The 25839-nt window shown below is 52.4% G+C and overlaps 1 protein-coding gene across 2 annotated transcripts in view; it reads left to right on the top strand.

Moving 5' to 3' along the window:
- Positions 1-25839, top strand: part of Unc13c (unc-13 homolog C) — a 429116-nt gene that overhangs the window by 357298 nt on the left and 45979 nt on the right. For both annotated transcript variants that reach the window (XM_023724104.1, XM_004638987.2), the window contains 5 exons: positions 10683-10771; positions 14493-14642; positions 17771-17894; positions 20078-20134; positions 23454-23534. In XM_023724104.1, the coding sequence (XP_023579872.1) occupies positions 10683-10771; positions 14493-14642; positions 17771-17894; positions 20078-20134; positions 23454-23534 (501 nt within the window). The remainder of the gene's footprint in view (positions 1-10682; positions 10772-14492; positions 14643-17770; positions 17895-20077; positions 20135-23453; positions 23535-25839) is intronic.

Genomic DNA, 25839 nt, shown 5'->3' with positions numbered 1-25839 from the left:
GAACCGCGGTCCCTGTGCTTTGCTAAGCTTGTTCTAAGGAGGTGCTTTAGACCACTGAGCCATCTCACCAGCCCTTCTCAGTTCTTTACATGCTACGCCAGAAACCAGAAGTCAGATTGCTGTGATTTTAAAGATGGGTTGGCTCATTTCCAATTCTCACAGTGTGTATGCCTAAGCAAATTCTATTCAAGTATGTGACATAACTGTACATACTCATAGCTAAACTATCAAGGTAGCTGGATCATAAGGCTCTGGAGTTAGGAAATATATTTTCTGTACCTAAAGGTTTTTCTTTTTCTCTTCGGTGTTTTTGAGACAGGGTCTCACTGTGTGGTTCAGGCTGGCCTTACATTCACTGTGGAGCCCAGGCTGGCCTTGACCTTGTGGCAGTTCTCTTGCCTCAGGCGCCGAAGTCCTGGCATTAATAGGTCTGCACTGCCCTGCTCAGCTTGTACATGAATGGTTTGCAATTTGAGATTTTTGCGTACAACATTTAAGGTGTTCATTGGTCTTTAGTAAATACATATTTATGTTAAGTATTCCCCTAAGATCTTGTGGACACTTGATTTTTTTTTAACTTTTTGACTTGCTGAGGAAAAAGTATACACTACTCAGCAGGCCATGGTCACCATAGAGGAAGAGTGTGCCATATCAGCAAACAGATTTAAACCATGAGTTTACGGTTTTGACTGATTGTGCCTAAAGTCTGCTCCTCTGGGAGATGTTGCAGGACTGCCTTTCCTGAGAGCCGCTGGCCATTTCCAGAGACCCCCTCTGAAGCATGCGTGGGCGCAGTGCTGCTTGCCCGCTCTCCCACTCACGCTTCGTCCCCTGCTCTTGCACATTCCATGTGTGAAAAAGAAACAGACTGATACTGGGAAGGAAATAAGTGTTTTTCTGAGTAGTAACATAGGAGCCATTTTTCTCCTCCCACGCCTTCATTTACCACAGGACAATAGACAGTACAAGGGCACCAGCATCGCCAGCTGTGAGAGTCCAGAGCTGTTTGGTTAGCTGTGGCAGGTCAGCAGTGGCACCCGTGCCACTCTTCAGTCATCAGAAGCTCTGAGAGGTTTGGGGTTACTGCTATAGGTGCTGTTGCCAGATACAGCTAAGGTGGGGTGGTTACCATTTGCAGCTTAATTTTTAAAAATGTTTGCCAGCTGTTTTTAGGACCTTGGTGGGTTTTTCATTTGCTGATCGTGAACTTTTAAGGTGCCTTAAAACATTGATTTACAAGAGTAAAGCTCACTTATTTGCTGCCTTTCCATTTATTTATTTTATGAGCAGAATCTATTTATTGAGAGAAAGAAAGCTTCTGTCCCAAGAGAGAGACAGGAGCGCCGGGGAGGGGGAGGGGGGACACGGAGGGAGAGGAGGTGCACGGGGGGAGGAGGCGCATGGGGTGGAGGCGCGCGCGGGGGTGGGGTGGGGGGAGGCGCGTGGCTTCCTGCCCTGTGCACTGACTTCCTAACTTGTTGCCCTGCACACGAACTGCAGGCATGTTTGCTCACAACCGGGACCCTCTTAACGCGAGCACATGCACACGTGCACACACTCATGCGCATACACATGCACACACGCACACACCATACAGGAGATGGAGCCTTCAGGAGTGGGTGGAAGCTCTGGGTGGTTCTTCCCGGCAGGAGCCAGGTTAGGGCAGCGTGTGCCATCGGCCCACCTGTGCCGTGGCCTTTCTGGCCGGCAGCAGCACAGGTGGCAGTGGGATACTTCGGAACAGCTGGCTTTCCTGGCTGAATAACAAGTGGAAGCTCAAAAGTATAGCAGATTTAGTTCAGTTTATATTATTTTAATAGCTTAGTTATTTCCTGAGTGTAACTCAGTACATACAAATTACAAATGGTCTATTCATTTTCTAACAGAGGCATATTTTTATAACATTTTAAAATACTTTGGGATCTGCCATTAATTCATACAAGTATATGAAAAAATTAAAAATTGAAAACGTACTTTCTTTCCAGGATGTCATAGGACCCTAGTCACAGAACTCTGCGTGATTTAGATTGGTTGATTTGGAAGAGTCGGGACTCACTGAGCAGGGGGGGCCCTGCTGGGTCGGGGCCCTGGGCTGGCCCCACGGCCTGAGTGCAGGATCCGTGTCCCCGTCACCAGCACTGCAGTGTCTGCAGGCGACAGGCTTCGTGTCTGCCGCAGGCCGCGTGAGTAGACGGCCGTGCCTTGTCCTCCCCACAGGGAAGCTCGCTGGGAAGAGAAGCTGTCTAGCTCTGTAGGTGTGCGACATCTGGAACATAAACATGCTGTCCTCCATGTGGCTATTTTAATGAGAAGCTTAATTACACTTTTGTTTCGGAGATGCCAATATGTAGATCATATGTGCTTTGGTATGCGCCACGTGATGTATCCCCAGCTTACATGCAAAGGCCCCAGCGCACATGTCGGCAGTGCTGAAACCAAAACCTGCTGGCGTGTGCATGCGGTTGCCCGCCAAGAAGCCCCACACCAGACAGGAAAGAAATGGACCTTCATCCCCTTGTTCTCACTGCCCTCACTTGACTTCTCAGCCTCTGGGACACAGGGCATGAGGACCGCTGCCCCCAGGACCGGAGGGACTGATCCCAGCAGCCTTGGCCTGGTGCAGAGCAGCCAAGCCCCGAGGGATGGGCCGGCAGGACGGTGCAAGGGGCTTGTGGTGCAGGGGCACCAGTGCTCCTGGGCTGGACTGCTGCAGAGCAGGAAGTGGGTGATGAGGAACCGTGGAACCCCGATGCTCTGCCCGGCTGCACCCTGCTGCTGCACCTCTTCTGACCATCATCCGCTGAATCGGGGACAGCGGGCATCAGTAAAGGCGAATGTCTGCAAGGGCAGACACAGCCACTGTGAAATGGAGTGGCCAGTTTCCAGCCACCTGCTCTGGCCTGGCCTTTTAAAGACCTTCGGCCTATGCTTACATTTTTCATATCATCTTCATAAAAGGCATATGATAATTTAAAGAGGCCGAGCACTGTGCTCAGGTTTCTGATCCATCTTACCTCCTGCATGTGAATGCATCTAGAATGTAGCAGTAAGGAGCCTCAGTCTGCTGCTTTGATCTCTCTCAGTAGCTGCAAGCTATAAAAGGAAGTAAATTGTAAAGAACGTGTGATGCAGTTAGATAGTTTCACCTGGTCATATTGTATCTTATAGATTTACTTATTTATTTTGTATTTTAGAGAAGGGTCTACAGGGTGTTCAGGGTCTCATTACTAGATCAGACTCATAGTGATTCTCCTGTTTACAGCCTCCCAGTGCTGGGATTACAGGCATGTACCGTGTCCCCTCTCAGTCGCTGTCTCAGCACGCCCTGGGGACACGGCCTACACGGCAGGACCAGAAACAGCACCCCTTGCAAGCACTTTAGTCCACTGAGGCTATTTGGTTGGCCCTTATCTCATAGTTTTAACTTGTTTCCTGAAACAGTTTAAAGACTTGGTAAACTGCAAAGTTTAAAACTAATTTAGACAATAGACATCTCACTATATTTGCTGAATCTCCAAGTAGGAAATAAAAAGATTTCTTGTTAAAAAAACAGAGATATTAAAACATATCTCTGGCTCCAAAGCAGTTACAAGGAGTGAGGTCTAATAAAACAACAGTGAGGGCAGAGGTCCCTGAGTGCCCAGAGAAAGGCCGGATCCTCGGGTCCAGCTGACTGCTCCGCTCCACAGGCCGTGGTGCTGACAGCATCTGGGCCCACAGTGTGTGTACGAGGACAGAGCGGACTTCTTCACTTGTCCATTCATAAGCCTTTATCTGCTGAGCACCTACTACGCACTGTAGGCTTCACCAGACACAGGCCTTCGTAAGTTCTACAATACAGGGCCCCTTCAAAAAGCTCAGCTTCTGTTGCATTAGGGAAGTCAGAACAATCCAGAGATAAGGTCTGTGGGTGAAAACCCCACTTGCTAGGCTGCAATTACCCTGCAGATGAAAGCTGCCGCTGGGGCGCTCACCCTACAGCCGCAGAGCACATGCTGCCTCTGCCCGACCGCGGGACGAGGCTCCAAGGTGCGATGCACCTGGCCCACCTCAGCAGCGCTGTGGGCACTTTCAGTCGTTCAGTGGCGGGCGGGCGGGCGGGCAGGCGCACCGAGCACTTGAAGTCCTGGCCTTCAGCTTTGGCAGCATGCGGACATCACAGGGCTTCTTTCTCCTCCTGTCTGCAATTAAAACTAACCAATTGAATTTAATGGAAAATTAAGAGAATACCGAGGCCTAGAAGGGCAACTTGCAATGAGGTTATTTAATAAATACGATTAAGAATCTAGCTCTGCTAGCACAGAAAGATATGCTCGCAGCTGAGTGTGTGAAATTAAGGAAAGGTGCTGGGGATGAAGAGGAGGTCGAGAGGCCTCGGGGCCAGCAGCCCCGTCCAAATGAAATAAAGACGGGCAGGCACAGTGTAGTAATTTGATTCCCAGCAGCACCCACAAGGCTAAGGCTCGCCCACATCCTGCCACGTCTCTGCAGACCACACTCCTCTGAGTCCAAAGAAAACGTGGGGAGAGTAGAACAGCGCACAGTAGGAAGCAGTTTCGTCCCTGCTGGAGTCCCACGCTCTGTCCCCCCAGTCAGTCCATCCTGTGCCCTCTGCATGGTCACCTTCACCTGCTCGCTCCAGCCCCACCAGCGAGTCAGGGCCCTAACTAGGAAAACCCAGGCTCTTCATTTTCCTAGCATTCGCCCTTATTATTTCTACTTCTTGATCGACACATAACAACTGCACCTGCTGGGAGGTTCAGCTCGGTGACTCAAATCCATGTAGAGGCTTTAATGATCAGCTCAAGGGCACCGTCACCACCCTACAGTTTGTCGTTTCCCACCACGCTGCTGGTGGAGCGAACGCCAGAACCTGTCCATCAGACACAGTGCCGGTGCCAAGCGCCTGCCTGGTGGGCAGTGAGTGCCGCTGCCTAGACGCACCCACACCCTGGTGAGCAGCAGGGCATCATGTTCATTATGGATAGTCACCAGCGGCCAGCGGGGGCAGGCGGGGGAGAAACGGCAACCACAGTACTCAGAGTGACCTCGTCGGCACAGCATCTCGGCTCCTGGCCTCCTGACTTCCTCTTGCCTCACCCAGGTTCGCAGTTGCCAACACATGCAACCAGTAAGTTTCGAAGTCCTCTGCCGTGAGCCTCTGGGGCGAGTTTTGCTTTGCTAATGACCATGGCTTCTGAGCAAGCAGCCAAAGAAGGCAGCTCTTCCGATAAGCCTGACGCCTTATCTGGCCTCAGTTTTCCACTAACAAAGTGAGAAGTTGGACTGTGCTCTGAGATTCTGTGGCTTTGAGGCGGGAACCTTGTTAGTGACCCACGACCCACGGAGGGACAGCGTGCAAGGTGTAGGCAGGAGGAAGAAACGTTCGAGCTCGGAGAAGAGAATGTTGTGCCACTTGGGCAAGGCTTGACGTGTAGCTCAAAGTAAAGCAGGATAGCTACAGGCAACTGGAAAATTGGCTGGCACTCACCAACTCCAAACTACCATGAAGGGATTTCGGCGACAAGGCAGTCTTTTTTCCCTTCAGTGGTCTGGGCTGAAGAAACGAAGCGAACGTCTCTCAGAGGCATGCCACTGAAGGGAAGCACAGTGACAGTTGGATCCCTGACTACTTGTGGTTAATTGGGATGGGAGACAGCTGCTGGTGCTCTTCAGCTTTCAGAAGCCAAGAAGTTAGACACATGGATTTATATTCTGAAGCTGATGCTTCCAGCGTAATGTTCTTGCAAATCTAATAGGAAAACGCCAGAGTCTATCACTGAAAATGCTCCTGCTCCTGCAGAGGGCTTCTCCAGGGAGGAATGTTAACAAAACCACAGCAGTGTTAAAGAGTGCACGTTGGCCTGCTGCTGAGACGATGGGGTGCTATTTCTGACAATGCACCCCATCTCCTCAGAGAGGCTGCAGTTCTACAAAGTGATTTAGGGCATCTCAGGGCCAGCCTCCCACTGCTGCATTCACTCGGGAACTTTCACCTGGTCTTCAATCATATATTTTAAGTTAAAGTAGGTCTTACAAGATGAATCGGTTTTGATAAGTGGAAGGGCCGGAGAGAATTGATTTTTGAAAATAAAAGAAATCGAAAAAGCTCAGATAAGCTTGTGTGAAATAGCTTGAAGCATTTCCCTGGTTGAAAGCCAGCTTGAGGGGTCAGCAGGGGCAAGCCTGCATTCGGATTTATTAAAACAACTCTGGGGAAGATGAGGAGCAGGGTGGAAAGGGGAGGCAGCAAATGGGCGCACAACTTGGGGATGATGGTGAAGCCGCAGAGTGACGGGGTGGGGCGGACGGAGATGGGCCAGGGCACGCCAACTGCACTCAGTGTCCCAGGAGACCGGATGGAAGAAGTCAGAAGTCAGCAATGACACCCGCACTTTTGCCTGAACAAGGGTGTGCCCCCAACCCGGGCACGGAAAGCAAGTAGAGGAATACATGAAGGGTGGCCGGGTAGTAAGTGCCAGTCCTGCTGCACCATGACTCAGGTAGGGGGACCACCCAGTTGGCCCTGGAAACCAAGACATGATGCCTAGGGTGTGGCTCTGCATGGCGAGTGGACGACGGGTCACTCCCAGGGGTACAGAACCCTGGGGACCAGCTGACGGCTCAGGGAGAGCTCAGAGAAGGCCAGAAAGGACCAATCTGAGGACTCTAATGTTCAAAGGATGGACAGAGGATTTAAAGCCAAAGGACACAGGAAATGGGCACTGGCAGAACCAGAAAATAAGCACACAGGGGTGAACAGTGTGAATGAAGCGAGCAGGACAGACGTGGCCACCAGCCCAGAGACTGGACTATGGCCACGGCATGAAGCATCTCAAGAGCAGTGGTTTCCCGGTGAGTCACATGAGGGTCAGTCCATGCGTTGCTGCTGTCCGGATTCCACGACTGCTTTCCTTGCGTCTCCTGTCCTGGTGGCTTCCTTCAGCCCTGGGGGATGCCTGGGTGTGCAGGGTGCTGGGGCAGAAATGCACGGGCGATGGAATTCATTCTGATGGAGAGCAGGCTGTGAGGAGGCTGTCCTAGGAGAGCCACTGATGGGAGGGCACCCGCTGCCCGGGGCAGGGCACGCTGGGGCCTCTGCAAAGGGAAGTGGAAAACAGACTGTTTTACAGGAAAAGTAAAAATGAGGCTTAGGACAAGGAAATGAATTAAAGGATGCCTCACCTGCTGCCTGTCTCCTGGGCAAATTATTTGTAGCACCATGACTCACGGCGTAAAACTTGTTATTACCTATGTGTGGCCATGGGGCTCATTTGCTCTCTGAAACTACACCCTGTCAGCGTGGATTTGGAGCTCGGAGCCTTTGTTTGGGAGGAGGAAGTGTGTTCTAGCAGCTTTCACGTACGTTCCCAAACTGAGCCAGGACCCCTGAGTTTCCCTGGACACGGACCTCTGCACGCGCAGCCTTTAGCCATCCGAGTAACTTGCCCAGGTCCATGAGGCAGTTCAGTTTCCAATTTATAATAAATTTATTAACTGCAAACTTCGAAAGCTTCAAACTTTTTCTTTTTTCTTCCTACAAATAACAATACAGAAGTTTGAATTTATTTTTATGCTATACTATTTACATAATTGTTAAAAATTTATGAAATACAATTGAGTAGCCTTTTACCTTTCCTAAGTAAACAATAATGTTCAAAATATATGCTTGACAATTTATGCAGTAAACTCTCAAATCCCACTATATTCTTAGAGCTTTAGAATATTTGAGACTAAAGAAAATATTCTCCATTTGGGAAGAAAGAGAATTGCAGAAGAACGCGAGGACTGGCGATCTCGCTGCCAAAGAGCGTGATTGCCGCCAGGTGACCATGGGCTTCCATCTATTGTCCTCACTACTGCAGAAGACCTGCAGCTAGCAAGAGCCACCCGGATCGGGCTCAGAACCGCTGTGGTGAATTTAGTGATGTTTGGATCGCATGCTAACTTTAACCCAAAATTCTCCTTTTTCTGCCTTTTTTCCTCTTGCCCTAGTTACATGACAGAAACTTCTCTGCGTCTCCGTAGAAACACGCATCTACCAGAGCTGTCACCCAATATTTAAATGCTGCAGTCAGACGGCTTCTGATTTTCAAGTAATAGCCAGTGACATGCTAAGAAATGTCTAATGGGGGACATTAAGGTGGACTAAGGCAGCAGAATGGGAAATGGCACAGTGCATCCGGGTGGCCTGAGTAGCCACTTTCATGGCTTGCAGGAATAGTTCATTCCACTGGTAACCCAAAGCTCTAGTATATCAAAATAGAGGGAGAGACAGAAAGGGAGGGAAGGAGGCAAGGGGGGAGGGAGGGAGCGAGGGAGCCGTTGTGGTTGCGTGCCCTTCGGCGTGATGCACTGTCAGTACCACAAGACATCACTCACTCATCAAGTTAAAATTTAGAAGTCTTTGCTCATCTCGCAGAACACTCAAGGACCACAGTACACATCCAGGGCTGGACTGTAGCTTTGGAGTCGCTACCTTGGCAAGTGGACGGACCCGACCCTGCTCTCGGGCTTTCCATTGGAGGGAGCTGTCTGGGTCATGGGGAGTGGGAACCCAGGCCTGACTGGGGCACCTCTCTCTCACTCCCTCCTTGGTCTTTTCATCCATGTGAAGTCAACACAAAGCTGGTGTTAGAACAATAAAAAGAGATCCAATCATAAGCGCCCTGTGCGGTTCTACACCAGTGGAACAGGCCAGCAACATGCTCTCTCTGCTGAGGCTGGGGCGTGGTTACAGGTTGTGTCTAATGTCCCTCCAAAGCCTCATGGGCTCATAAATGGGACTTCTGTGATGACTGGATCGTGGGCGTGCTGCTGAGTGATGGGTGTGATAACTGGACTAGCCCCTGGTTTGATTAGCGTAGTGCTGGGTGTGGCTGGATGGATTTACTCCAGACTAAGGGGAAGGCCCGCCCGGGGTGTGGGTGGCTTGTGCCCTGGATGGGACGAAAAGGGAAAGGGAGGCTTGCTGCTTGCTGCTGTTGCCCACCTGCCTCGCCTGGGCTGTTGCTGCCCTGCCCCTCTGCCCTGCCGCCCTGTGCACCGCCCTGCCTCAGAGCCAGCCGGCTGTGGTCTGAAACCCTCACAAACTGTGAGCTAAGCAAACCTTTCTCCTTTAGCTTTGGGTGTTGGGAATTTTGACAATACAAAAGTAACTAAGACCAAATCTCAGGATCTCAACTGCTAGATCGAGGCCTGCATCTGCCTGAGACTGTCCCACTGATTCCGTCATGGTAGCCAGTGGTACTTGCACCCCCAAGTTAGCTTGATGCCACTTTTTTCCCTGCAGAAGCAGACAGGATCAGGCAGGAACTATAGACATCATGGTGGCAAATGGCATTTCTAAAGGCTCAAGGAAGGAGGATTTCAAGTTCAGATAATAGTCCAGTTTCCCTTTATAGGACTGATTTAATGTTTCTCTTATAAGGCTTTGTTTGGTCTCCACCAAAAAAGCAAAAACAATTATTTCACAAAAATACAATCATCAAACTGGACAAAAATTTTCTAAAATGCTTGGTAAAGTGTATATAGGTCTTTCACTTTAATTGCAAAAATAATTTTGGTGTCTATTTGTTGTTTGTGTTTATAAGCTATTTTGCAATCTTCACTAACACTATTATAAGAACTAATTAGATTTTAAAAGTTGACTTTTGATGTTTGCACTGCAACAAGAAGCATCACAAATGAGTTATCTTAGGCTAATTGTTTTTCTTTTGCATCTAAATTTATTCACAAGCTTAGTTTCAACCTATAAATAATTGAATTATTAAAATTAAAAAGTTCAACTTTGCATCTCAAGCTGAGTTGCCATGACACCCTGGGAGAGAGGCCACCTGCTGTGCGCAGGCCTGTGTGCACACACACGCATAGCTGGTTCATCCTGTCGCTGAAAATTCTGGAAAATCTGGAGGTGCTTTTCAGTGAGCTAGGAGCATGGTGCAGGCTTAACACCACTACTGCAAAATCAAAACGCTATAGTGCTTCAAAGTCAAAATCTTTTACTCGGTGCTCAATAAGTTTGGAATAGTTCAGGTTTCAGAGTTTTGGTGGACAAACCCTAAGCCAGTGGGACCGAGGCGCCTAGTCCCAAATCAGAAACTGAAATCCAAAACGCTCCTGGCCCCAAACATTTTGGATTAGGGATACTCAACCTGTTCTCAAAAGCTAATTTTTAACTGAATTTTTATGTCAGTGGGACCATTTGTTGGCAGGAGAATTAAGACCGAAATAGTTTGAAGCAGTACCTGTATGTAATTCACATATGACGCGGTGGGTTTTCTAGATTGTGCGGTCTTGTGTTCCGGGAGGCAGCAGTCCACCCCACATCCCCTGGCTGTGAGCGACCAAAGCTTTGCTGTCTGGCTCTTCGTCATAAGCATGCATGGGAGCCAGCTTCACGTGGAAGAGCCCTGCTGGTCCCTCCACCATTTCCTAAACTTTAGCATTTGGTTTCAAAGACACAATGAGGCCAGGATCATAGCTCAGCAGCATAAGTGCCTGCCTGGCAAGTGCATGGTCCTGAGTTCTATCTCTGGTACCACAAAACAAGACAAAATGAGAGAAAATATATGTGTATATGTGTGGTTGTCTCAAGTTTCTGTATAACAAACAAAAGGCCTCTGAGAAAGATGAAGGTGCACCCTCCAAAGTCCAAAGTCACGCTTGTGGTCTCTCTGCAGCTGGACCCAGAAGCGAGCACTATTCTGAAGGAGCTTCAAGTGAAACTCAGTGGGGTGCTGGATGGGCTCAGCATCACCTACGGAGAGAGGTAAGTGGCTGCGCCGCAATCGGGTTTGCAGTGCACTCCTCCACTGACCGCAAGCTCTGGAAAGCCCGCGGTGCCCATGGCCGCAGGTGAGGCCCCCTCGCCTGTCTGCTTGCCCGCCTTCCTCTAGCCAGGCAGATGCACGCCCGTGTGCAGCCCCAGGCTGGCGGGCTCAGCAGTGCCGGGCGAGTGGGGCAGGGAGCAGTGCTCCAGGCATGAGCTCAGGGCTGGCAAGCCGGTGCATCTGGCGGAGCTGCATCCCCAGCCTAGGCCACGGGAGGCCCGGATTCTCGGTGTTAGGACCTAGGGACTGAGTCTACCTGGCTGCAGCCAGGAGTGTAGAATCTATGAACAATTCCACATACTTTTCTGTTTTTCTAAAAATCGCTCTAGGTTATTTATGGCTTGGCTCTAAAGAGAGAAGTTTGCTTTCATTGAACTTTACTTGGGTCCTGTAGCAGGAAGCATCTCACTGCCAAATGGCAAACTGCAAGCCAGATGCACCATTGAAGAGGTTCATTAATTTAACATAGGACTACCTGAAGAATGCCTTCCATCGAGGCTGCCTTGGCAGCTTCAGCCATGTTTTGTTCTCCCAGGAGACCATGCCTTTCTCTTAGGGTGACAAGAGTTTGAACACTGCTGAGTGTTTGAACACTCAGTCAGCCTAGAGGCCCTGTTGTGCTCACTGTTGCCATTTCCTAATGAGAAAGACTGAGAAGGGAAGACACAAGAAGCACCCGGCTGTTCTCAGATGTGGGGGTGCGGTGGAGTGAGGAAGAGCCCACACCTGGCCTTCCAGGCAGCCCCAGCTTTGTGGCCTGGGGACGTCACCCTGGAGCCCACCCCACAGCGCAGGGCAGAGCTGGGCATCAGCCTGCGCCTTTGCTCTGTGGCCTTCCCTGAGCCCCATCACCACCACCAGGGTTCTGTCTGGGTCGTTCCGGGCACAGAGGCTGTGCCCTGAACGCGGTGCCCACTGACGCTGCGCACAGGGGCTGGCTGTGGCTCAGCCATGTGAACTCGGTGCTTGGCTGAAAGGTGATGACTTCAATATGAAGGGAAAACATTGGCAAAGTTAGGGAGGGTGTGGAGAAGGGCCGGGAGGGGCTGGACATGTTCATCACCGCGTGGGAAATAGAGCCCCACGGAATGGAAACGACATGACTAACGAGCATGTCAGCTCTTTCTGTAAAATAAATGAACCACCCAACAAGCAAGTGTCCCTTATTTTGTTTTGTTTGAGGGAGGAATCTTCATGCTATGCAGGTTACAGCACAAATTGCGCTTTGGGAAGGACTGGGCCGGCCGGCCTCATTTCTTTTTTTTTCTTTGTGATTCCTGAGAATCAAACTCAGGACCTTACACGTGTGAAGCAGGTGCTTATCGTGTGCTGACTTCATTTCTAAAGGCAGGAGCACTGCTTTGGGCACACTGTGGGCTCTTATTTGCCCCAGGCAGGTGCTTGAGCCTAGGCCTGGTGCCCACAATGACCCAGATCCAGCCCTTTATCCTCCTCTAGACAAGGGGAGAAGGTGGTGTTTTGTTCAGTCAGGGTTATTGGAGCAATCAGGCCCACGTCACATTCTGCTGTGACAGGAGTAACCGCAGTCTCCTCGTTGCTATGGAGAGTCACACACAGGGTGCACGGGAGTCCACAGCGATCCCCAGGACCATGCCACAGAGCTGAACCAGGAAGTTAGTCTGGAGCTCCCTGGGGCGCAGCTGAAGTAGCAGTGGATGGCTTTAAAAATAGCTGCATCAGTAGCTCCGAAAGTCAGTCTGCCCTGTGTCACGAACATTAAATTGTCCTAGGCTTGCAGCCGGTGGGGAGCTTTTCAGGAAGCTGGGGCAGAGCCATGCCACGCTTAACACTGGGAGCCTGGGTCCTGACCCTCGTGGCCCCCGCCTGGAAACTGAGGCAGTGACCTCACTATGGCAATGCCGGAAAACCTGCAAGTACACATGGCCCTAAGAGTCTCAGAACTGCACCATGTAGGCTTCCGGGTAGTGTTTCTCTCCTTATGTGTGGCTGTTGCCTTTGCCGACACAGTTAGCACCAGTGGCAGGCTGCACTGGTGAACAAAGGCCTTGGGCTATTTCCTAGGAATTGTGAGCCCCTTCTGCTCCTTGGGTGCTCACCAAGTCTGTTGCCATTTCCTGCACTGTTCTTGTCAAGCTAACTAATAGACTTCCTCAGCCAAAAAATGGATAGAAGAAAGGTTATTAGGTAGATTCACTAACACTTAATAAAGCTAAAGGCTTTGTCAGTGACGTGTGGGTATTGGCTTGCCCAGAGCTCGTGCAAAAGTAGAGTCCTACTGTGTTTCCACGTCCTTCGTGTTCGGTCCCACACCCAGCTGCCTTCAGATGCCCACATGGATCCGCTGAGGAACCTACCTTCCTATATCTGAAGCATAATTTCCAGACCCCTGCTCGGTGGACTCCCCACCCTGTGAGGAGCGAGTATCAATCTGACTGTCAGTGCCAAAGGAAGCCATTACTTCTGAAGTGACTCTAACCATGGCCAGCGGTCACTGACGATCCTGTGGGAAGCAATTAGCCAGACGCTTCCGCCACCCTAGGTCTCCCTTTTCTCTCCAGTGTTGACTGTCATAGTCCCAGTGAAATACACTGCCAGCCAGACACACCCAATCCCCCCTTCTCACCACCCCACGCTCTCCCCCCGCCAGCCTCTGCCTCATGGGAGCCAATGCCTGGCCCAGCCTTATAGGCCAAATGGTCAGAATTTGGATTCCCCTGGATGCTGTCTTGGAAGAGGTTGCTCTGCTGGACCAGATAAATAGAAAGAGAGCTGAGCAATGTGCCGTGTTTCTGGGCCAGCTGAGATCCAAGTCCAGATGGAGGTCTGGAGGGGTGGAGATGTCAGGAAAGCTGGGGAGACGTCAGAAGCCACAGGAAGTTGGGCCAACCTCATGGCGATGCAGCTTCAGGCCTGGAAAATATGTCCCACATTATGGACTGATGTGTTTATTAACCTCCCTTTATAGGGCCGGGAATAAGAAAAACACCCAAACTGTGATCCTTTACAATCTATTGAAAATTCCCCTCACTAAGTAAAACCAAAAATGAACAAACCTAACTAGAATATTTCATAATGTAAGTAATAAAGTTCTCATCCATGCTGTGTGACCAAGAAGCCAGGTCTTCTCTATTCATTGATGTATTTTCAGCACCTGCGACAGCATGAATGAGCACGTGAATTTGAATTTCATACAGGCAATGAACCATTGTTTAGTGTAATTATGTCCCAGATATTACACGCACATACTTATCCTGAATCAGACTTAAGGAGGGCCTGCCTGCACGTCTCCATGATGAACACGATGGCCCAGCTCCAGTGGCCGGAGGTCAGACGGTGGAGGAAGCGGCAGTGAGCCTGGGGAGACCTCGCGGGGGAGGCACAGAAACCCGATGGGGTGTGCCCCTGCCCCCTCGGCACCTCCCCAGAGCAGCCCGTTCTCCAAACAGTACTCAGCAAAGCTAACGCTGACACAGGCTGGAGCCCCGCTGGTGCAGCCGGGAGACCATCACTCTTACCGTTTGCACAGTCTCCACGTGGCCTTTCAATGCAGCCGAAGTCCTTCTGAAAGCTGGCAAGTGAGATTTACAGCATGTGCGACGCATCAGGCTCTTTGGGCAGCGTGAGAACAGACCTCTGCAAAGTGGTTTCTTCACTCCAGAATTTTCTTCCCTGTTTCAGTTTTCAGCTTGTAATCGAAGAGTGTGTAAAGCAGATGAGCGTTGAGCTCCAGCAAATGAGAGCAAATGGAAACACTGTGTCCAACAAGAACAGCGCTGCCCTGGATGCGGCGATCGTGCTGCGGCCTCTCATGGACTTCTTAGACAAAACGTAAGTTTTCTGCCCCATTTTATCTTCGCTCTGTGCCCTACATTCCTACATTTGACTGCTAGGGCTTTACGAAGCACTGTTTTCCTGTGGGTGAGCCAGTCAGAGGAAATGTTATAGCAGGAAATGAGTTCCGTGGAGAGCAGTGTATTTGACTTTCTGTGGCATGGGGAAGACTCGGCAGTCACTGCACAGGGGAAGGGAGAGGGGAGCAAGCACTGGCACCTCGGGGTTTGCCAGGTGGCCTGACTCGGCCTGAGTGCCCGTGGGTACCCGCCCTCCCCAGCCACTGGGCAGGGATGAACCAGGCAGGGGTCGAACCCAGGCCCCAGGGGGACCTCGCATGCTGGAAGGGGGAGCTGGGAGTTCTCAGCCACAGGGTATGGGGGAGCAGCCAGCCAGTTTCTTAGGTCTCCTCTCTAATTTAGTAAAAATTGTGACGCTCAAAAAACTGTCAGATTTGGGAATAGTCAGCTTTCAGCCTCAGGAATGCTCAAGTGGTAAAACCCATGCAAAAGCTCCCAAGTCTGAGAACTACAAAGTCCGAAGCGGTTCTGGCCCCAGGAGTTCCACATGAGCACTGTTCAATGCGCACCCCAGCCGGAGGTGGAGGCAGAAGTAGGCATCGAGTGTGAAGGCCTGTGGAGGGCCAGGGCCGTGGGTCACTGCCCTGTGCTATTTCATTAATTGTTGTTGCGGCCAATGACTGATTAAGCGGCCAAGATGCAAAGGAGGCCTACGGGCGCCTCATTAGCACATGTTGGCGAGATATCATGACTGCATGCACTTGGGCAGCTGGTACATGTGTGCAGGCATCTTAATCCTTTCTCCACCCGAGGGCTGGCATAATGGCACAGGCCAGCAACGGCAGCCCTGTAGGCGGAGGCGCAGGGCTACACATGGGGGCCCAGCCCGGGCACGTCAACGTCATGCCTCAGAAGCTCCACACGGCTGGCTGGGATGCAGCGCAGGGTGAATGCCCTGGGCTCAGTCTCCGGTTCTACGACAAAACAAAAAGAAAGCGCAGTAAGAGCCTGGAAACTTCCAACGTGGTCTTGAGAAAATCCCCATGAAACTGTTACATGTAGCCGCCAGGTTTCTCTGTCTCGGTGAGCCTCTCTGAGTAGTGCACCCGTCTTCACGACCCACCTCCACCACGGAGATCTGGGCGCTCGTGCGGTGAGCTGAGGGCTCCAGCCCAGTAGCAGCAATGGGTGGGGCTGCAGTGCCCAGGCAGGCCTGCCTGGGTCACCCTTGTGCGTGCATCGCCCGCCTACACAGGGGAGCCCAGCACACTGTATGTAGGAGCCAACCGGGAAGCATCAGTTCTTGCACTCAGACCTTTCGAAAGCACACGCTGCGCTCACTGTGTCTCAGCCCACCTGAGGGGTGTGGGAGCGAGGGCCGCTGCCGCTCTGCGTGCGCCTGCCGGGTCCACACTGCACGCCCTCAGCAGCACACTAACAGTGCCACCTGTGAACAACGGCTTCCCAGCCACTGGAGCCACACCGATTTCCATGGTTACGCCCATGGGTAGGTCTCACCCAAGTCAGAGTTGTAAGCATTTTTACACGTTAGGTTTCTTTCTTTGCCTTTCATATGTCACATTACTTGATTTAAATATTGATTATTAAGATCAATTATTAATGTTAATTATGCATGTCTTTTACTATGAGAAAGCAATTCTGCCTGTCAGAACCAGAGCCAGGGTGACTATTCCTAAGTCCAAAAGTGGCCAGGGTGCTGAGTAGTGCCCAGGAAGACAACAAGGCTGCCCTGGGCCCACTTCAGTCCTCTTGAGACAAGTGAAACTCCTTTCCTTCAGGAGCCCTGAAGAGCCTTTCACAGGTGATCCACAGTCCTGGGCCTCCGCACGGGCCAGGCCTTCAGAGGCAAGCACACTCACCAGCATCCCAGGGCAGCGGGAAGGCATCCTGGGTATGCACAGCAGGAAGGCATCCTGGGTGTGCGCAGTGGGAAGACATCCTGGGTATGCACAGCGGGAAGGCATCCTGGGTGTGCCTGGCTCTGGCCTGCTCCGGTTGTGCTCTGTGACGGCTGGGGTCAAGTGTCACCTGGACTGACTTCAGGATGCCCCAGAGATGGGAGGACATGCTTCTGATGAATCGCAGAGCTTGGCTTGGGGGCAGGGTCTTGTCCCTCAATCCTTCCTCTCTGGCTCTGCTCTGCTGCCATGAACTACGCAGCTTGGCTTCCCCACATGGGGAGCCATGGAGCCAGCTGACCATCGACTGAGTCTGCTTAAGACATGAGCCAAACCACCGCTCTGCTCCTCCACGGTGGGCACGGGCCCCGGATGCAGCAGCAGGAAGCCGACCAACACGCACTCCTGTAACCAGGACTGCGGCTTCCCTGGGTCTCTGTGCTGCTTCTGCAGGGGGGTACTAGACAAGACACTTACACAGAAGAGGTGTGCGAGGCGTCGTACCTGTGCTCACGGATGCAAGATCGTTACTTCACCTTGGAAAGAGCTTATGATAGGATGCACGCCTACTGAGCGTGGTGAATTTGGGTTCTGGTTTGCAACAACAAGCACCTTCGTCATGTTGTAGCTTCGTGCCCAGTAGTAATAAAAACGTACTTCTTGGTTATCCAGTCCAGGTGAATGGACGTGGGCAGGTGCCAGCTCCATGTCAGGTGAGGGGACACACGGACGTCGGGAGCTGTGACCTCATCACAACGAGTGGGGCGCTGCCCTGACAGGAGCGTGACAGGAGTTGTTCCATCATGCTTATCTGAGCCCCTGGCCAGAGCCTGGTGGCAGTGAGCTCATGGCAGGACAGATTTTATGTGGGAGCAAAAAGGGGCCCTTTCCTTTATTGTACATTTACTCTGCATGCTTCAAGTGGGTTTTTCTTCTGACTTGAAATTCCTGTCAACCTAGGAACCAATTTAAGGAGGTAAACGTTGAGATTTCTTTCCCAGCCAAACACAGTGAATTATCTAATGTGTAGACTTAGAAAATGCTTTTGATATTATGGAATTTAGCATTTTAAAATCATAAAGAGCTATTCGAGTATTTGAATCTCAGTAGTTTAGGCAAACCTAAGGGTCAGTGAAGTCACCAGCTCCCTCAATGAGACCTCAAGTTGGTGCATGCACTATTTCAGACTAAGTCTCTCGGCCAGAATCTGTGAGAAGACAGTGCTGAAGCGAGTCCTGAAAGGGCTGTGGAAGCTGGTTCTCAACAAAATGGAGAAACAGATTGTCCTCCCTCCCTTGACAGACCAAACAGTAAGTACCTCAGTGTGGCTGGCTTCCAGCAGTCTCTATAACTTCCTTTTGCTTAAGAGAATGGTTTTGCCCCAGGTGAAGTACCCAGGAAGGTCTTCGGTGTATGATTTCTTAATGACTGATCAACTTACTCCTTTTCCATCCACGTCAATTTTAGGTAGTGCTGGTGGCAGCCACCCTTCACACTGGCTTGTCATTTGCTTATGAAAAGAATCCAGGTTCAGTTTGCCAGCGCACTGCTCCACGTGTGCTGCTGTCCCGCCGCGCTGGGCCGGCGTGGGGGTGGGGTGGCGCGTGACTCGGGGGCCGCGCTGGGCCTCACGCGTGCTGGGCGCACACTGCCCTGCACTCGGGCCCTTCGGGTCCCGCTTCCCCGACACCGCCACGTGGAGGCCGAGGGGAGGAAGCTCTTGGTGGACCTGCAGGAGGCGGCTGCCTGCATGCAGGGAGACACACGCGAGCGGGAACTCCGCGGGCAGAGAGCTGACGGCAGGCAGGCCCGGCCGCACCGCGCAGGGGCTCCGGCCCGCTGGGCCCGCAAGGGGACGGTGCCCAGCGCACGCGTGTTACCGCGTGCTTGCCTGAGACTGCGGAAGCGAAACATGCGCATCATGAGCAACCGTGCGCTGAAATACGTGCTGCCAACGTTAGTCTTGCATGCCAGTCCACATACAGCCAGTGGAATCCTAGAGATAAAAGTATTTTATAAAGTATTCCAAAGCCAAAAATAACTTTTTTTAAAAAAATTTGCTGCCTGGGAGCGATAAAATACAGAATACTCGACATTTTACTAAATGCTGCGAACGTGCGCTTAATCAGTTACCGTCCCGTCCGGTGGAGCGCAGCCGGGTGGACACGTGGATGCCCGCACGCAGCTCGCTCTGCCCCGGCTGGCGGCCGGGCCACGGCTAGGCAGGAAGGTGCCGGTCCCATCTGGAAACCGTGTTGTTTCCGTGGCAGTCCGCGTGGTCGAGCCTCTGGGGCACAGCAGAGCTGTGACTTCAGCGGGCCGGCGCGTGCTCTCGTGCTAAGTGTGCTCAGAGCGGGGCAGGGACAGGGCAGGGGCGTCGGGCTTCGCCGGGAGCCGCACACCCACAGCCCACCCTCTGTGTTGGGGGGCTTACGTCTTCCGTGCCCCCGCACCACAGCTGTGCCCAGCTCGCTGCTGGCCGCGCAGCCTCTTGCAGTAGCAGTTACTATTTTTAATAGTTCTTGAGAGTCCCGTGGTGTCTGATTGCCTTGCCCACCGCTGTTTCCCCATAAACTTTATGATAGTCGGTGTACCACTTTGAAGAACGTGAAGCTTTTAAGTACACTATATAAATGTGTAAAGCTTTAAGTCTATTAATCATATAACTGCACGAGCCGCTCCGCAGCATTTCATTCTCCATAAAAAGGCTTCTGATAGCAGCTTCTCACCACCTGACTTTGGCAACCATTGACCGCTCCAAGTGTGAGCCTGTATCATCCCTCCAACCCTCCATCCCTCCCTCCCTCCATCCATCCACTGAGTGAACATTACCTGAGCTTCTTAGGTGTAAAGGGCACTGTCCTGGGGCTGGGGATAAGCTATGAGCAAAACAGGCCGTGGCCCTTGTTGCGATGAACCTGGAAGTCCCTGATTCCCTAATGACGACATGGTCTTCAATAGAAAGAGCATATTAGCTTGATTTCCTTTACTTGGGAAATACCGCCAGCTGCTAAAGAGTGTGGGCATGTTGGTTGGCCCAGCCCCACCCTGGCAGCGCAGGAAGACTTCCGGCCTGCATCTGCTGTCTTCCTGTGGCTGTGGAGAAAGCACCCAGGTGAGAGGCACAGAGTGAGAGGACAGGTGGCCATGGGGTGGCTGGGCCGCGCTCCTGGAAGAGTCGCTCCTCCTCCGGCCCTGCAGCTGCACTTTGTTCCGGTCAGTAAGAGAGCTGCTTCTGTCACAAGTAAGCCACAAGGGGTGTGAGCGCGGGCCAGCCGGCCTGGCCTGGGCATTGTGCACCACAACTGGACTCGGAGCGGCAGCCTGTGGGGGCCGTTGTGCTGACGGCCTTGCAGGTTCTCTGCCCAGTTCTTTCAAGTGGACAGGGAAGGACATGGGACATAAAGGACAGCAGTGCAGCGCAGCTGCTTCCTGCGACAGCCAGAGCTGCTTCTGCAAGGCTGATCTTCCTTTTCCTCGTCTCTGCTTCCAGGGTCCTCAGATGATTTTCATCACAGCCAAAGACCTGGGACAGTTATCCAAACTGAAGGTAAGGTGAGCAAGGCGCTGCTGGCCCCAGGAAGCCGGGCACTGGCTCAGCTCTCCCATCCGCTGGCTGTCCTGGCAGTGGGCCAGGAAGGCAGACACCTGTGACCCCACAGCCTGCTCTGAGGCCTTTACCTTGCACTGCAGCCAGCAGCATGGTTACTCTGAGAGCGAATTAGAGCACCGACTTTCTTTCTTATGTGAACAAAGGCGGACAGGAGCATTGCACAGAAATTCAGGGAAGTCTAGAAAGGCCCTAAAGTCAGAAAGCCACAACTCTCATCACGGCAGGCAGTGCACTCATGGACGTGTTCGCCTAGCCTTCAATAATGAGCACGCTGGTTTCCCTTAAGGCTGAGCCTACGCTGTGCAGGAGCCCCGGTCCCTACAGCATTGGGGGAGGAACTCGGCCATCACTTTCTGTTTAGCCCACTAGAACGTAGCTGAGTGAGGTGCTCCAGACACAGGTGCACTCGGCTGTGCTTTCCACACGATGAGGCACTGGCTGTAGTGCTTAGCCACTCCTGCCTCTAGAGCTGGCATCTGTAGGAAGCAGAAGATGCAGGCACTTGGCTTGTGGCTCCTGTGAAAACAAGGGAGACAAAGTGTCTTCTAACTTTGTGGGCATCTGCAAAGGACGCTGCCTGCTACTGGCAGAGGGACCATCCTGGGCCAGCAGGGTCCCAGGTAGGATCTGGGTACCCTGCCCCACCTGCAGCACATGAAGCAGGGAGCATCATTTGCACAATCTGGCACGCAGGTGAAATAGGCATCTGCAGCTCCAGAGCTCTGTTTATTGTCTACGTCACCGCCTTTCTCAGGGCTGAATAACTGCCACCCATCTACAGGGAGGAGCTGTCATTCAGAGTCCTCACAGGTGCCCAGTGCTCCCGGTGCTTCGCTGAGGAGACAAGGCTGAGGCAGAAGGGTCACAGCTCCGGACAAGCCTGCGTGACTTAGCAACCCAGTGAGCCCCGCCCTCAAAGAATAAAACAATAGGGAAGGGCTGGAGAGGCAGCTCAGGGTGATGCCATGGAGGTCCCGGGTTTAACAGCAAATAAAAGGCAGACAGATGCGCCAGCCAACTATGGTTTTAGAGCCTGGGTCTCTGACATTTCCTCCTTTATCATCTTGGAATTTCTGGATCCTGCCCTGGCCTGGGATGGTCCCTCTGTGGGGGAGCTTTCCCCCACAGCCCTGAAGGTGAGGCAGCATGGGCCTCCCCTGAGTGCTTGTGGGACCCACGGGTGCACCCGAGGGCTCCTGAGCGGAAGGAGCCACGCTGCGCAGCACACAGGAACCTCGCTGAACCTCCCCGTTGGGCTCTGCCTCCCTAGGGCATCCGTGAAGCCCCATCCTGATGTCCATACCTACCCAGCACCCCAGGGCGTGTGCACCTCCTGCAGGAACATAGATGGCAACCTTTGTCACCACCAGGGCTTTGCATTTTGGTGACTTCTCTTTGGGGTCTTAAGGCAGAGTATGAATGAAATGGTCTAAAAGGCTATTTCAGTGCACTGAAGTGATGGGAAGGACTAAAAATGACACCTTGCTATCCACAGCTGATGGGAAGGTGAGCTGTGCCATTCTGCTCTTGGCCCGTGCAAGTTTCTGTTGAAAGTGGGCCTGTCCAATCAGCTCAACTTGAATTACAGCTCTCAGAGTCCTCTACAATCGTATGCGAAGTATTAAAACTGTCACTGGCACAAAGAATTTTAAAATTTACAAAATTAATAGCACTTATTTTACTAGACTGTCATTTCCTTTATCAAAAAATTTAAGCCACTTTAAAAATTCAGTGTGTTAGTTTAAAAGGAGTTTGATCTGCTGTAAAGATGCTGTTTGAAACTATTGTGCTGATGGATAATTTCACAACTCCTACATATAAATATTAATAGATGCTACCTTCAAAGGACACAAGGTCGAGAAGAACAGAGTAATGTGGGGAACTGCAGCAGCTGTTCTCCTGCATTTGACAGTGACTTAGGACGACTTCATTAAAGCCATTATTCAAGAGGTTTATGTGCCAACAATAATCAGCACAGGCTAGAACGTCCCGATATATGTGTGTCACATATACCTGGTATCACCATTCAATGCAGTCTGTCTCATGTGACATAAGAATCAAAGTGAAGGTGCATCGATCCATATGATGGCTGACAGTATCAGAAACCCTTGGTGACACACCAGTGACTGTGAGCCCATGGCCTTCCCTTCGGGTCAGTGGCCCAGTGCTGCCCTCCTCCCAAGACCCCCTTGTCTGAACGAACTGCTGTTAAATCCAAAGCATAGTTGGGCCAGCACGCGTCGTGCATCCTTGAGTCTCAAAAGCACTGTGTGCTGTGCTTAGGCGACATTAAATGATCTGCCCCTTCGGAGCTGAAGGTCCCGCTTGGAGACAGGTGCACCTTGGGCCCGGGACGTGCGCTGCACATTCCCACAAGGCCCCCAGATGGTGGCTCCGTCCTTCACAGGCGCTCTCAAGGCTCCCTGAGGGTCTCTACTCAGTCACCACCATTGCGAGCACACAGCCTGAAGGAACGGGTGGGAAATAGCCCTCTCCAGGAGCCACACACTCACTAATCCTGGGAAGAGAAGCAGGCGGGCCAGGCCAGGCCAGGCAGAGTGCCGTGCACTGCGCAGAGCGCCCCTCGCTGGGCCACTGTCCGAGCCACACGGGTGCACTGCGTGCTCCTTACCTGTGTGGCACCTGTCGTGGAGCAGCATGGTGGCAGTCCTGGGGTCAGGAAATGCTTAGCTTTTCCCTGTTTATTATTTCTCCAACTTCACACCCTCATTTCTCTAAGTAAGCTGTGAATGGTGGATTGGGACAGCAAGCAATGAAGAAAATCCACTGTTATGAAATCAGTTCTAAGCTATTAGAATGATTGCGAAAGACTCAAACTCCACATAGCCAAACCCACTTGGCCCTTGGGGCTCTTGTGGGGGGCTGGGGAGAGGCACTGCATTGGCAGTGGACCACAGGGGGCCAGGAAAGGCTGGCGCCCCAAGCCCCTTCTTCCCGGAAGACCCCAGTGTAGAAAGGCTTTGGCACATGCTTTTCAGTTTCTCCACCTACTTTTCTAACATTAACTTCTAGTAAAAAGAAAGCCACTCTCTGGAAAAGCAATGCTTTCTTCAAATTGGTATTTACCACTTCTTCCTTTGGCAAAATGGATATTCATTAAGTATCTAGCAGAATAATCACTGAAGAGTGCTTGCATTCAAAGGAGAGGAGGTGTTCCCACAGGAAGCGTTGGCACGCAGGGAGTTGGCAGGTCACGTTTGAAAGTGCTGACTGAAAGAGTGAACCTGTTTTCCAGGAGCACATGATTCGCGAGGATGCCAAGGGCCTGACACCCAGGCAGTGTGCCATCGTGGAGGAGGTGCTGGCCACCATCAAGGTGAGTGGGGCAGTCCTGGAGCTCGGCCACGCCCCCACGCTGCGCCGAGGCTGCAGGAGGGAGCCAAAGTTTCCATGCGAGTGTGGGAGAGGAGGAGGCCCCTAATCACACCCAGGGCGCTCGCTTTTATGCCTAGTCCTCTGTCCCTGAGATGCACTTTACGCTTCTGTTGTAACTCGGGTGTTAAAGATGGACACGCATCTCCAGAACCTGGTTAACCAGACGGCTCAGGGAGGCTGGAGGTTAACAGTTTCCTCTTCTGCTTTCTATGCTAGCTGAAATGGATTTTAAAATAGCCCCCTCTACTCTGCCTGTGTCTGTAAGTCTCCCTTAGCTTTACCTATCGCTTATGCGCGTGTGGTTCTTGACCCACTCCGGGAGCCAGCTGCAGCACCTCGCAGGTCCTCTCATTTGCTGATGGCTGGCAATAGTTTGGCACGTTCCATAGTTGCACTGCCCAGGGCCCCTGGACAGCAGCAGGGACGGCGTCTGCCCTCCTGCCTGCTTTCTGCTGCCTCTGAGAGCAGGTGCTTGCGAGATGCACGCTGTGAGCCAGGCCTTGCGCTGGGCACCAGCGACGTCACGGGGAGGAGCGGCAGCGCGGTGCGAAGGCTTCATCTCCGGGCACAGCCCACTGGCGCCGGGATTCGAGCGGGTCCTCGGGGTCAGTGAGGGCTTCCTGGCCAGCGACACCCTTCAAGCCTGCGGTTCGGGGCTGCTGCTGTGAACTTCAGCAGCCGCTGGCTGGATAACGCGCCAAAGAGCCCAGATGAAGCCGCTTCTGCTAAGTCCCCAGGAGATCTCCAGGCCTCGGCAGTGATGGGGGGAATGGGGAGGACCTGGTGTAGTTTTGAGAAGCGCTGTGTGCTGTCATATTCCGTCCTCATCCCTAAACTGTGCCACCTGGAACCCCGTCCCAGCTAGGCAGATGTAGCCCAGGGCAGGTGTGGTGGGTGCTGCTCTCTTGGGGCTCTTATTCCCATAACAAAGTCCTGGACCGCAGTGGAAGAGAAAGCTATCTAACCTTCGTTAACATCTCTGATTTCTAAGAGTTTCTGGCTGCAGGACACACACCACGGGACATCTGTCCACAGTTTGGAGGATACCATGGAATATGACCTTAGAAACCCCAGAAAAACTATGACTTTGGAAGCCTTGGAAGAGAAGAATGCGGCTGCTTCACTGAACTGGAAGATTTCTGAGGAAAGAGCAGGCTTTGCGGGAGACAGGACAGGACTTGGGCCACAAAGGCAAAAATTATCTACTTGTTCTTGAGGCTTCCTTGTACCTAGGGGAGGGTGTGTTTCCTGCCCCAGCCACTGTCCTGGAGGCCACTGGGACATGGAGGGCTGGCCACGAAGTGAGAACAAAAGGGAGGCCTGGCTTTGCTCCAGGGGGGAGCCCGAGTGTCTGCCTGGAGCCACAGGTCAGAACACTCAGCACTTCCTCCTCCTGAGCCAGGCTTCCAGGTCGTTCTGTGAAAGGCTCCCAAGGGACCTTCAGTGGCTGGGAGATCTGTACCCACAGAAATGACCCCTGTGCCTCTTGAGTGCATTTTATACCAGGAGAGGCAGCAGGACAGAATCCCAGACAAGGCGAGCAGTGCCAGAACATAAAGGTGCTAAGAGCGGAAGCTGCTGCTCCGGGGACGCAGACAGCAGGCCAAGGCGGCTGCAGCCCTCCAGTGTGAGCTCCGGGTGCCCTCTGACAAAGCCCAGCGCTGTGCAGAGCCAGGAACCCCTGTGCTGGCTGTTATGGCACGGCCCCAGGGGCTCGGTTGGCCTGGGCCTCCGTGTCCAGGGCTCCATGCTTGGCTCCACTCTTTGCAAGGGACCGGAAGAGCCAAGAAGAGTTGTTTTCACTTTGCTTGAGCTGGAGAATGTGGAGGAGGGAGGTCTGCAGTAACAAACACATCCCACCGCCGGGGCACAGGCTACGCTGTCGCCTCACCCGTTACAATGAGCTGCACACCAGCAAGAAATCCCTCGCTGAGGGTGATCTAAGAGTGGGGCGCCAGAGCTTCTGGATGCCTCCCTCACGTGTGGGAGTAGAATATTCACAGAGGCCCTGAACAGAAGGCCAAGACGCGTCTCTTGCCGCTCCTCAGCACCTGCTGTGGAATCCAAGCCTCCCGGTGCACGGTGATCTGCTGGGCAACTCTGTGCATGCGGTGCAAACCTAAGAGAGCAGCTGGCTGGGTGCAGGCTGCTCCCTCCTCTTGAAGGGAATTTTCAGGGTCTCAGGGGTGGATGTGGAGGAGTCCATGGGTGTCCGTGGGGTGGTAGGCCCTGCCCAGCCTGATATC

The sequence above is a fragment of the Octodon degus genome, unplaced genomic scaffold (genome assembly GCF_000260255.1).
Source record: "Octodon degus isolate 3935 unplaced genomic scaffold, OctDeg1.0 scaffold00105, whole genome shotgun sequence".
In the NCBI taxonomy this organism is placed as follows: Eukaryota; Metazoa; Chordata; class Mammalia; order Rodentia; family Octodontidae; genus Octodon; species Octodon degus.
This window is presented reverse-complemented; position numbering and strand designations above follow the sequence as displayed.